General features: G+C 56.3%; 1 protein-coding gene across 6 annotated transcripts in view; it reads right to left on the bottom strand.

The window, feature by feature from the left end:
• The window catches only part of COL22A1 (collagen type XXII alpha 1 chain), a 259,422-nt gene that overhangs the window by 229,554 nt on the left and 17,764 nt on the right, over positions 1-12,104 (bottom strand). For all 6 annotated transcript variants that reach the window (XM_053208097.1, XM_053208095.1, XM_027063837.2 and 3 more), the window contains 2 exons: positions 8,645-8,783; positions 5,233-5,799 (listed from right to left, as the gene is read on the bottom strand). In XM_053208097.1, the coding sequence (XP_053064072.1) occupies positions 5,233-5,799; positions 8,645-8,738 (661 nt within the window). In that variant the 5' untranslated portion in view covers positions 8,739-8,783. The remainder of the gene's footprint in view (positions 1-5,232; positions 5,800-8,644; positions 8,784-12,104) is intronic.

Genomic DNA, 12,104 nt, shown 5'->3' with positions numbered 1-12,104 from the left:
TCAGAAATCCAAAGGATCACAGAGGGGCGGCCTGGCAGGCCTGACTCACGGCGGTGGACACGGTCACATCTCCCTGTGACCCCCTGACGAGCCATGCAGGCCCCCTGTGCCTCAGTGCTGCCCACAGCATAGGGAGAGCCAGGAGATCTGTGTTGGGAATTTCGGGAGACATTAATGACATGGCGATTTAAAGATGCTCCCTAAACACCACAACTGCCTGGAAAGGACTCGGGACCTGGGTCAGACAGAACTGGGGGTAAACTCCCAGATCTCCTCCTTGCCTGCCGGGCCACCCTGGGGAGTGACTCTGACCCAGTCATCACGGACACTCAGGGGCAGTCACAGTGCAAGCCAGCACTGGGTGTGTGTGGCACACGTGAACTCTGACGGTGGATGTGAGCACAGGGTTAAGTTGTAAACACGTTGGAACAAATGAATTAGCAGCGCGAAGTATCCTATTTGCAGCCGTGACCTAGGTGGCAGGATAGCAGGCTGGAATTCGAATGCAGCTCTTAGCAGAGTGTTGAACAAAGGCATCTCGAGATCCCGAGAAAAACAGGTCAGGTCCATAGGTGGCTAGGGACACTTGGGACAGAGTAGCTTCTGAAACCACCACCCCAGAGATGTTCTGTCCGTCTCAGGTCCCCTCCTGTTCCCGCACTGCCCCCTCCTCGACTCACCTGGTCCCTCTCAGCTGGGCTTCCAGACCAGACCAGCCACGGCTCACAGACCCCAACCTGTGCTGCCTTAGGGCTGCAGACACTGGCCCCTCACCCCCTGTGCACGACCTAAGGTTCATCTTCCCCTCTGAAGGGCAGCCCCGGGGAGCCTGCTGTCCCTCAGAGCCACCCTGCCTCCCATCTGTGGCCAAGCTGGAGGGAAAATGGGTTCTGGATGCAGTTGGACCTCAGTCCATCAACAGCAGCAGCATCAGCGTCTGGTGCTCAGGGAACAACAGACACCCTGGCTCCATTCGTTCACCTCCGGTGGCGTTGGGTCTGTCCCACTCGACGAAGCCGGGTGGCATCGTTGGCATGATTTAGCCCATCCAAGCCAGCCCGCCTTTTCCAGACCTTCATCAGCCTTCAAAATCCAACCGTTTGTCTCTGCTCGCCAAAATACGGGTGAGTTCAATATTTCAGTTCTTTTTGGGAATGATGTCGGGTTTGCCGAATATTCTTATTCTTTGCATTTGGAAGAGGGCAGTACTTCTAACATGCATATCACAACAGCAAACATAGAACTAACTGCCAGTCTCCACCCTTAGGTCTAGGCGGCTCCTTCGACTTCCCGGGCTCTGTTCCGGGCACTCGGAAACCACAAGGAACAGAGTTTGCCCTCGTCAAGCTTATTCTTGTGTGTGAAGACAGACCCCGGGCAGATAAACTACCAGACACATGAAATTGCACGTGGTAACAGTGTCCACACTCCATCGTGTAATTAGCCGCCACTTTCCTGCCGTCTCAAGGAGACAAAAGGTCCCCAAGGACAAAAAAGAATGTCCGATCCATCACCGCATCCTGGCCCTTGGCATGTCCCCCAAAGGAGGAATCACTCAGCGTGTGGTTGCCGAATGAATGAATGAGTAGGTCGGATCCAACTGAATGATCACTACACCAAAAACCCCACGCCGTTAGTCTGCGAATTTCCAGATCATCAGTGCAAAGCCCCTATTCAGAACAGCTCCTATTTGAGTTCCGAAGTCACCCAAAGGCATCTCCTCTGTGCCCAGGGACTTCTGGTCATTTGGATTTTGTGATGCTCCTGGATTTAATCTTACTCGATGCGGTTTGGTATCTTACTGTTAGCTATCTTATTTTATTTTGCTTTGTTTCTAATTGAAGCAATTGTAAGGGGATTTTGTTTCATTCATCACCAGAATAGACCAGGCCCTAGTCAGCTTACATCTGTATTTACAAAAGCAGATTCCCTCCAGACAGCTGAGCATAACTTAAATCTTCCGTCTGTTCAGGCATTTGGAGGACCCCGGCCACTGTGAGTTTTCTGAGCATTGTCATGGGGAATATGTGCTGTCCCCGGCTGGCCAGCATCAGTGTCCACTTCTCTTGGTTACAGGGCCCCTGTTTCCCTGCATGGGTCACACATCCTCTCTTGAGGGGGGTGGGGATGGAAACGAGGACAGGGTCATGTAGTTTAGGCCCCAGTCAGCCTCCTTCCACTCTGGAGCTACAGTTTTGGTCTGGGGAGAGTCTCAGGCCCACACTTCTCTGTCAGACCAAATCCAGGCACACTGGGCCCCAGTCTTGTCTGTCCTGGGGCTGGAGTCTCACATGGCCCTACGATTCTCCACAGGTAGCCCCATGTGCCCCCCCCCACACACCTGTTTTCCCCTCCTTCGCTACTATGACGCCATCACCTGGGCCCCTTGTTGGTTGCCGTCAGACAGGCTCAGGCCAGGGGAGGAGGGGAGACGAGGGGAGGGACAGAGGGCGGGTGGGGGCTTCCTTCCTGCTCCCTCTAGGCCATAGCTGAGGCAGCAGGTGCCTTCCCTGAGGGGACTTCGGCTCCTGTCACACGGCCTCCTCCCCCCACGGGGGTCTGGACACACCTCCGCCCTTGCCATCAGCCAGTTCCCCTCGCTGCCCATTCTCAGGGCCTCAGTATCCCTCACCGACCCCACCCCTCTTCAGTGAGCCATCCGTGCCAGGACCCAGATACAAAAGGCTACCAAGAACGGGGTTAGGCCAAGAAAGAACCTAGAAACGGCAGGAGCTGAGCGAGGCCTGGTCTCATCACTCAAGCCCATCTGACCTCTGGCCTTTCTGTCGTGTGTGAGGTCAATCTGCTTTATTCCCCAAGCCCATTAGAGTGGGGTCCTCTACTGCCTGTAAGCGGAACGCTGTCCTCGACTCAGAACCGAGGTCAGCGATGGCGCAACCTGAGCCCCGGGGCCTGGTGGGGGGCGGCCAGCGCGTGGAGGCTGAAGCCCGGATTCCATCCCCAGCCCTGCTTTAACTGGGGAGCACAGCTCAGTGACTTGGCCTCTCTGGGGCTGTCCTCACCATTCCCAGAACCAACCCCCAGGCATGGAAGTTCTTCAGAATCTACATTCTGCTTGGCCCAACTCGAGAACCAGTCTGGACCGAGGCCGGCAGGAAGACACAATGCCAGTGGGCAGGGTCTAGAGGAGCACCCATGAGCCACCACGTGGGACTTCGGCCTCCCGGCTGGGCCTGACTCTCGTCAGCTCAGAGGTCAGTCCTGAGCCCTGGCCCTACCACACTGCCTCTCCTGCCTCCCTGCTCTTTCCCATCCTGGCTGGATCTCCCCGTCTGGCTGCTGCTACAGGCCTAGCAGCTGCCCCTTCCGGGAGCCTAGCAGGCTGCATGCTGTGTAAAGATCGCCATGATGTGCGTGGTTGCAATGCGGGTCAAGGGAAAGTCCATGGCCGACGCCTTCTACACTACTGCACAGGTTTCCTTCACTTGGCACTCAGGGCATCAATCTCCTCATCTGTGGAATGGGTGTAGTCCTCATGCTCCATCTATGCCCAGCACCGTTTGTCCCTGAATTTCTCCAACAGTCCTACAAAGGGTCTCCTATCTGACTGTGTCACACTCCTGCACAAAACCCTTCCACAATCCATCTGAGCACACAAGGCCCTCCTTTACTGAGAGTCGGACAATCATACAAAACCACCAACCCGAGTTCCCTCCTTTACCACGGCAATACAGGTCCATGATTGTTCACAGACTGCATCATACCACCCCTCAATCCCTCATCCTACAGCTCAGGCATGTCCTGCTAAATGGTCTAAGTGTCACCTCCTCCAGGAAGTCCTCCCTCATTCTCAGGGTCATCACCGAGCACAAACACAGTAGGACCCCCTGAAATTCTGTGGCACGTTTATTAAGGTCACCCCCACTGTATTAAATCCCTTTTTATGCGTCTTTTTTTGCCATCTAGACTATGAACACTCCAAGGGCAGGGGCTTTGTCTTCTCTTTGTCTACAGGCCCAGAAATCAGCACAAGGACCCACACACACTAGATCTCTAACATGTATCTAGGAATAAGTGAGTGGAGATTAAGTAGAGCAGGGCCAACAGAGGAAAGAGTCACAGAAAGGTAAAGGGCCCGAGGGCGTTCTGTTTCAGACACAGCTTAGCTGTTTTCTCACAGGGCTGCAGGCCAGGCCCCTTCCTGGGAGCAGACCCTCATGGCTCTCCCAAGTCATGGCCAGCTGCTCCCACCGCTGGCCCCAACCCCAAGGCTTCCCTGTCCCTGACAAGGGGTGACGTTCTCAGTCCCTGGAAGTAGTCAGCAAAACAGAGGCTGGGACTCTGCTCCCAGCCCCCACCTGCTGGTCCTGGAGGCTGGGGGTGGGGGAGGGAGGGGGGATGGGTACCAAACACTGGTCATGACCCAGGAAGGACAAATATCACCCCAATGCATCAGGCAGAACAGAAGCTGGACACAGGCCAGTGCACGGAAAACCCACTTCTCCCTTCCTGTCCTTTGGGGGAGGCTGTCCTGAGAATTATCCAACAAGGATGTTGGAGGTCAGCCTTCAGGGTCAGATCCCTGCCTGCTGCCCAACCTCCCCCATCCCCCATCCCCAGCCACAGCCAACAGATTCCAGACAACCTCGGGTTATCTCAGGGCACCAGGTCAACAGCACTTGGCCTCTGAGATAAGCAGTGCCCAACCATGTAAGTGGCTGGCTGGGGGTCACAGGAACCTGCCTTGTGCCCATTTTCTTGGCCCACCTCTCAAGGCAATCCCTGGGGAGAGGAGAGGGCCCCATATATTTCACCTGCCATGTGCCTTAGGGAGGGCTTTGTGTGTAGGGCTCTGACCTCAACAGCCATGGAGGTAGCAGATATGTTCCCATCACAGAAATGCAGATCCCACTGCCTTGCATTTAACCATCTCTAAGTCTCTCAGGGTGGGCAGGGCTGAGGACCCAGCCCCATTTTAATTTCCATCCAGCCTGCGCCCTGGAGGCGGAGCCTGGGGAGGAGCCAGGGTGTGGGCCCCGCCTCCAGCGCCGAACTGGTTTTCCCTGGTCACTGAGCCCTGGCAGGTGGACTGCGGCCTGCGCCTGCCATCAGCCCCTGCCCCAACACGCGCCCCTGCCTCTGCCGCCAGCCCCTGTCCCCTGCTCCTGCCCCCTGCCCCTGCCTTCGGCCCCTGTCCCCTGCTCCTGCCACCTGCCCCCCCACCCCTCCCCGCTGAGCAGTTCAGCACCCCCGCCCCCCGCACCCACTCACTTTCGCACAGGCGGCGCCTCAGCTTGCCGCGGATCTTGTCGATGGCGTTGAAGTCGGACACGTGGAAGACGTGTGCGGACTTGGGCTCCGAGGCGATCTCCTCCAGCTCCTCCTTGAGCGCCGCCCCGACGCCCACGGCGAAGATGCGGATGCCCGCGCGGTGGGCGGCGGCCGCGGCGTCCATCACCAGGTCCTGGCTGCGGCCGTCGGTCAGGAGGATGGCCACCTGCTTGAAGGCGCGGTCCCCGGGGCGGCCGCCGGCCTGCGGCGAGAAGCTGTGGCGCGTGATGAAGCGCAGCGCATCGCCCGTGTTGGTGTTGCCGCCGTGGTAGGCCAGGTGCCGCGCCGCCGCCTTGACCTCCTCCCGTGAGCCAAAGAGGCCCAGCTCGAAGGCCGTGGCCGGCCGGTCGCTGTAGCGCACCACGCCCACGCGGGTGCGCTCGGGACCCACCTCGAAGGTGTCCACCAGGTTGGCCACCCACTGCCGCACCTTCTCAAAGTCCTCCTTGCCCACGCTGGAGGAGGTGTCCAAGAGGAAGACCAGGTCGTAGTGCACGGTCTTGCAGCCTGCAGGGGGAGAGGAAGGGCGACCTGGCCCAAATGCACTGGGAGAGGTCATGCCCTTGGGCCTGGAGGGTTTGGGGGGGGTGGCGCGCGCACTCCTGGGGGCCCTGGTCTGGCTGCCTTAAAGCTGCAAAACCTCAGTTCCTTAACTTCTCATGGTGATGAGCGTCCCCAAGTTTGCTGTGAGGTTCAGCTGCCAACGTGTGACCCCTTGCATAAAAGGGGTCAACGTTCAAGGAACACCATTGTACCGATTTCCTAAATAGTTTTGGTTTTGGTTACACAGTGACTGCATCGTTTGTTTGTTTGTTTAAACCTACTACAAATAATGCAGGATTGCAGAAAACGCAATCAAAAATGTTTTCAATGCTTATGTTTCCAGCTACGGAGAGTCAGCACTGCCAACCCGCAGCATGTATACCTGTTAGTTTGTGTTTCTGCACAGTTCCTAGTGCACGTGGGACACACTCATACGTGGCTGTTTTCTGCACCTCCTGCGATGTGCTAGAAACCCATCTCCAGGGTGATGCGGCCGGTTTCCACGGCTGCAGGGATTCCACTGCACAGGTGCACGTAATTTACTTAGCCAGCACTCTCCTTGGATGTTTAAACAGTTCACAGCATGCCAGCATTATAAACCACGTAAAATATACCGCACTCAGGGGCACCTGGGGGCTTAGTCGGTTGAGCCTCCGACTTCGGCTCAGGTCACGATCTCATGGTCTGTGAGTTCAAGCCCCGCGTCGGGCTCTGTGCTGACTGCTCAGAGCCTGGAGCCTGTTTCAGATTCTGTGTCTCCCTCTCTCTCTGCCCCTCCCCCCCCTTGCGCTTTCTCTCCCTCTCTCTCTCTCCAAAGTAAATAAACATTAAAAAAAATTTTTTTTAAGTTCAAAAAACAGAAAAACAAGAACTCTGCATGTATTACACACACACACACACACACACACACACACACACACACACAGATACTTCCTTATCCCTATTCCCACCTAAGCACCTAAGCCAGGGCCACTGTTGAATTTTCCACATCTACCTTTTAAACCCATGCTGCATTGTGCTGCCTAGAGCAGAGGTAAATCCCCCACCTTCACCGGCTGGCTCCCTAACAGGATTAGAGCTTCTGGAGTGCTTGCCCAGATGTGTGGACTCAAGAGATAATTCCCGGGGAGTTTTTCTCCTTGACACAAAAGGTCATCTTTTTGTCTTTGGGACAGTAGTGTTCTAGCCCGGGCAGGGTAACTGCTGCCGTGGACCACGCAGGACCCAGCCTGTGGGCTGAAATCCTTGAGCACATTTGTTTTAAGGGTGCAGAAGGTTTCTTGTTCCTGAGGTCTCACCCAGGGGCCCTTTGGAGCTCTGAGTACATTCTCTCGGGGGGCGGGGGGGGGGAACAGGTCAGGGAAGGGATTGCATCATGTGCACGTGAGAATTAAGTGTGTGTCTCAGGAAGGGCCCTGACCCCGGGACCGGTGCCCTCAGCTCTGCCACAGGTAAGGGCGGTGTGTGTGAGCCCTGCAGGTGACCGCCCCCCTCTGGCCCCACGTGTTCGACTCTACAAAATGAGGGCTTGGGAGAGATGGTTGCTGCCCCCCCCCCTGCCCCGCACTTCTGTTTTAATAATCCCGTATGTCACCGTGCTCTCAGGACCGTCTCAGTGGACGCAGAGCCCCACACTCCTCCCATGAAGACCGGGACGTCCATGATCATTGCTGTCTTCCCAGCTAGCTGAGCTGGGCAGAGAAATACATGAGGAGACTTGGGGAAAACAACACCGAAACACAAGCCCTGGGGTTTTTGTTTGGGTGTGTTTCCTTTGCAGGCTCAGGAACCTGGCGTGGCTCAGGCAGGCACCTGCCTGTGTTCCCGCTCCTCCCCTGCTGGGGGCTTCGGGCCTGTCTGTGCCTCAGTTCCTCATCTGCAAAATGGGGCTGTGTTTTAGAGCCCAGTGACCTCCCTGCTCGAGGACCCCAGACAGCAGGCTCTGTGCTCGGCGCCCTGATACCGACCGGCTCGTGTTCCTGACCCCTCCTTCATGCCTCCACACCGATGGCACCTTCCCCAGGAGGCCCTCAGGCGCGTGGACCAACCACCGCCATGCCTCACCCCTCCTGCCCCCGGCCGCCTCTTCCGCAGTGAACTTCCCACTCCCCTCTGCCCCGTCTCCTCCAGAGTCTCATTGCCCTTGCGGTCCTGGCCGCCTCTTCTGGCTGGACCCCAGCGTGTCCATGTCCCCCGGAGTGTGTCCCCAAATCCCTCCCAGAGCAGGGCAACGCGACACCATCCTACCCCTGCCCTCCGTCCCCAAGGCCCTGCAGGTTCTCTGCACACCCCACGGCCCACTCAGGACGTGTGTTCAGAGCTCATTCTTCTCACACCCTCCCCCACACTCACTCACCCACATGCTCTCACACACTTGCACACACACTCACTCACCCACATGCTCACACACTCACGTGCACCTAGACTCACACCCACACGTTTGCACACTCAACCCACCCTCACACACATACTTGCACACTCACTCAGGCTCACACAAACATACGCTCAGGTTATTTCACACACTTTCGTACACACAAACGTACCTCAGACTCTTGCACATGCACGCTCATTTGCACACGCTCGTTTAGACACAAACTCACACCCGCACAACCACATTTGGCCAGACCCTTGCACACTCATCCTCACTCATTCTCACGCATGCACATGTACTCACATTCACAACCTTCACACAAACACACCGCCTCAGGCTCTTGCACACTCATTCACTCTCTCGCACCCCCACCCCCACGCACGGGCACACACAGCAGCTGCTCGGTGCCCGGTCTGGCACATTCTATGGCGTCCCCACCTGCCCTCTGGGCCCGACAGCTGCCGTCCCCGCTCCACAGCAACAGCAGCCACAGGAGGCAGGCCACGGCTCTCCCGCGCGTGGGAACACGCATCTCTCGGCCAGGAGGAGGTGGCACCAGGCTCTACGGGAACATACCCTGTGTGGACAAGACAACACCTTTAGAGAAGGGCCCCGGCCCATGTGGGAGGGACTCCGCGCCCCCGCCGACCTCTCTCTCAGCCAACGACGTGGCCCTCGTGCGAGCAAACCCAGGACGCCTGCCCCGCGGGGGTCACCCAACCCTCCCTGCTTCCGGCCACCAGCAAACGCGCACCGAGGACCTGCCGTCCCCGCGGGACCGTGCCTGGGCACCAGCACCACGTTCTGATTGCAACCTCCACATCGGGACGTGGGACAGGCGGTTTTATTTGTCTGATATGTTACCAGAGGACATCTTTGTACCTAAGCCTCTGCCCGCATGTAATTATTTCCTTAGGGCCCTCCGTGACATATCTTGAAAGGACCCTGACAGCAATGACCAAGCTTCTCTCTGGAGAGGCTGTACCGGCTCCCGCCAAGCGGGGGCATATGACGGAGCCCCTCACCGCATCCCTGGCGGCACGGACATTGTCATTCCCTCAGTCGTTGCCAACCCAGTAGGAGAGACCTTGTTTGGGTTTTTATTTTTCTTACTTTCGATGCATTCTTTGCTCTATGACATTTACTAGCTAAGTGTATTTCTCCTACGTATCTTATTTTCATGTGGATATCCGCTTCCAAAAGTACTTGCCACTGTTTAAGCCATGAGACACGAAAGGGAAAACAGCTAATAGGATTCTGAGCTATTTGCCAGTTGCCCTCCTGTGCCAGGTGCTGAGGGCGGGCAGGTGAAGGACTCTGAACCACCCTCCCCAAGGGCAATGACACCTGGGAGACAGGTGACACGTGGGCCAGGGCAAGACAGGATAAGAAACACCAGCACAGGGACGTTCAGGGGGTGACGGGAGCACTGGCAGGGGCTAGGGGGTGCTGTCACATGGTTATTTCAGGGGTAGGCCAGGACTCCTGGATGAGTGACACCCAAGCCAATTCTGGAAAACAGAGAAGGACTCCATCAGACAAGAGGCAGTTGATGATTTCAGGCAGAGGGAACAGCATGTGCAAAGTCCCAGAGGAGAGAGAAGGCAGGACACATGGAGACGTCCCTGGCCACATGGACAGGTATGTGGGCCCTTCTCAGGACAGGTTCCTGAATTCCCATGCTGGTCCCTGCCACCCTCAGGGCAAACTGCCCTCGTCTTGCCAGGGCACTAAAGGCCCCCTCGCAAGTGCACAGGGTATACAACAGCCCAAACGACAATACCCCAAAAGTACGATACTCAGGAGGCGGCCACGGGAGCAAGAAGAAAGACACTTTCCCAAAATCGTATATGAAGGGGCAGAGGCCAAGGGTCAAGACCTGAGGGTCCAGGGGAAGAAGAGACACAGAGTCAGGGCAAGTCCCGCGGGTGGCCCAGCCTTCTCATCCTTCAAAGCTATATGAACGCACGGACTCGTCCTTGTTCTTCCTGTTGCCCAGAACCTAGAACAGTTCCCAGCACACAGTGGACATTTGACAAATAAATATTAGATTCAGTAGTGAGCCATGTGGTCACGTCATCTCATCATCTCGGGTGGCCAGGAGCCATTCATTTGAAGAACACGGACATTTCAAAAAGCCATGAAAGTGACTGAATGGCTGCCATTGATTATCTGCCGTGTGCCAGGTACTTTCTGATTGTTGAGCGAACTCCTGTGACCCTTCAAGGCAGGAATCATCGTCCCCACGTGCCAAAGGAGGGGACTGAGATGGAGAAGATACCAGTCTGTCCCTGGGTCACCAGAGGATGGACCGGGACTGGAACCCCAGCGCCTTCTGGGCACGGAGCCCACTCTCTTTCCATGACCTCTGTGGATACATAAAATCCAAATATCACCACCAATTACTGAGCCATCATTTTTTAAAATGAAATAAGTAGGAATGTAGACGGAGGAGATAAATTGGTAACAGCCATAGTGTCCAGTGTTTTTCCAGGACTCAAGAAATTTGATAATTTCCCTCATTGTGGAAACCAGGCTTCTTCCTCCAAGTCATAGTCTCCAAGTTTCTAGAGGAATCTTGGTCACATAACTTCCCAAATACATACACAAATAAAGAGAAAACAACAGGCCAATGTCTCTTATGAACAAGATGCAAACGTACTTAATGGAAGACTAGAAAACTGAACTCAGTAGCACACTGAAAGGGTTATACACCGCCACCACATGGGATTCAGCTCAGGAATGCAAGGCTGGTTCAACACGCACATGCCAACCCATGTGATGCACTCGCCAGGAGAGCAAAGGACACACAGTGTCCCAACCAATACAGAAACACCTGACAACATCTAACTGCCTTTCTCGATAAACACACTCAACACTCTAAGACAATAGGGAAACTTCTTTAGCATAACAAAAGCCACATACGAAACCCAGATAATAACACACCCTACCCCACAGCGGGTTGTTGCGAGGGACTGTTGTAGGAACTGAATAATACAACTGCATGCAAAGCCCTTAGCCTGATGCCTGGTGCCTCGACCGCTCTCAAGTCCACACGGCTGACATGAGCCAGAGCTGGGGCTTCAACCCAGCCCAGACCTGCTCCTTGAGGCCACCCGCCAAACAGGGTCCCTGCAGCTGGGCCGAGCCTGGCACCGCTTGAGAGCCTCTGAGCTGTCCACACGGTGCCTCTCCATCCTTACCATGACCCCAAGGGGCGGGTGTCGACATCCCCCTTTACAGGAGAGCAAGCTGAGGCTGAGAACAGGGGACATACCCCGGGCACACCCCACTGCCAAAGAGCAGGTGTGTGTGTGTGTGTGTGTGTGTGTGCGTGTGTGCACACGTGTGTGTGAAAGGCCACTCAAGGCACTCAGAGACAATCACCCCTTGTCTGTAAGCTCCCTGGCGGGGTGGGGGGCATGTGTCCCCACCGTCCGTCTCAAAGGCCGTCTATTTTGCCCCATGTGGGGCCCAGTGAGCACTGGTTGGGCTGAGAATCCCCAGTCTGGGTGTTTCCCTCTCGAGAAAGGGCCGGGGAGAGCCCGCCGACTGTGTGCCCTGGAAGTGCAATGCCTTTGCCAACACCCTCCCTGAGGTCTCGGCAAACTCGCAAGCCGCACTGCTCCCCCACCTCCCAGCGATGAACCTGGCAGGTGCCCGCCGCCCAGACAACTTCGCTAGATGCACACGGCCAGTCATGACAGCTGGACTGGCCTCAGGCCGGAAGGACACCGAACATGCCCTCTCCTGCTGGAACCATAACAAGTACCACACCAGGTGAGGGCCTCACAGGTTAAGAGCCCAGAGTATCCAAACAGCAGGTATCAGGAGCTTCAGTGTGCTGTGTGAGAAACAGCACCCAGGGCTTAGCCACCTGCCTGTGACTCCACCGCTC

Source organism: Acinonyx jubatus, chromosome F2, assembly GCF_027475565.1.
Source record: "Acinonyx jubatus isolate Ajub_Pintada_27869175 chromosome F2, VMU_Ajub_asm_v1.0, whole genome shotgun sequence".
Lineage (NCBI taxonomy): Eukaryota > Metazoa > Chordata > Mammalia > Carnivora > Felidae > Acinonyx > Acinonyx jubatus.
Note: the sequence above shows the minus strand (reverse complement) of the source record. Positions and strands in the feature narration are given on the sequence as shown.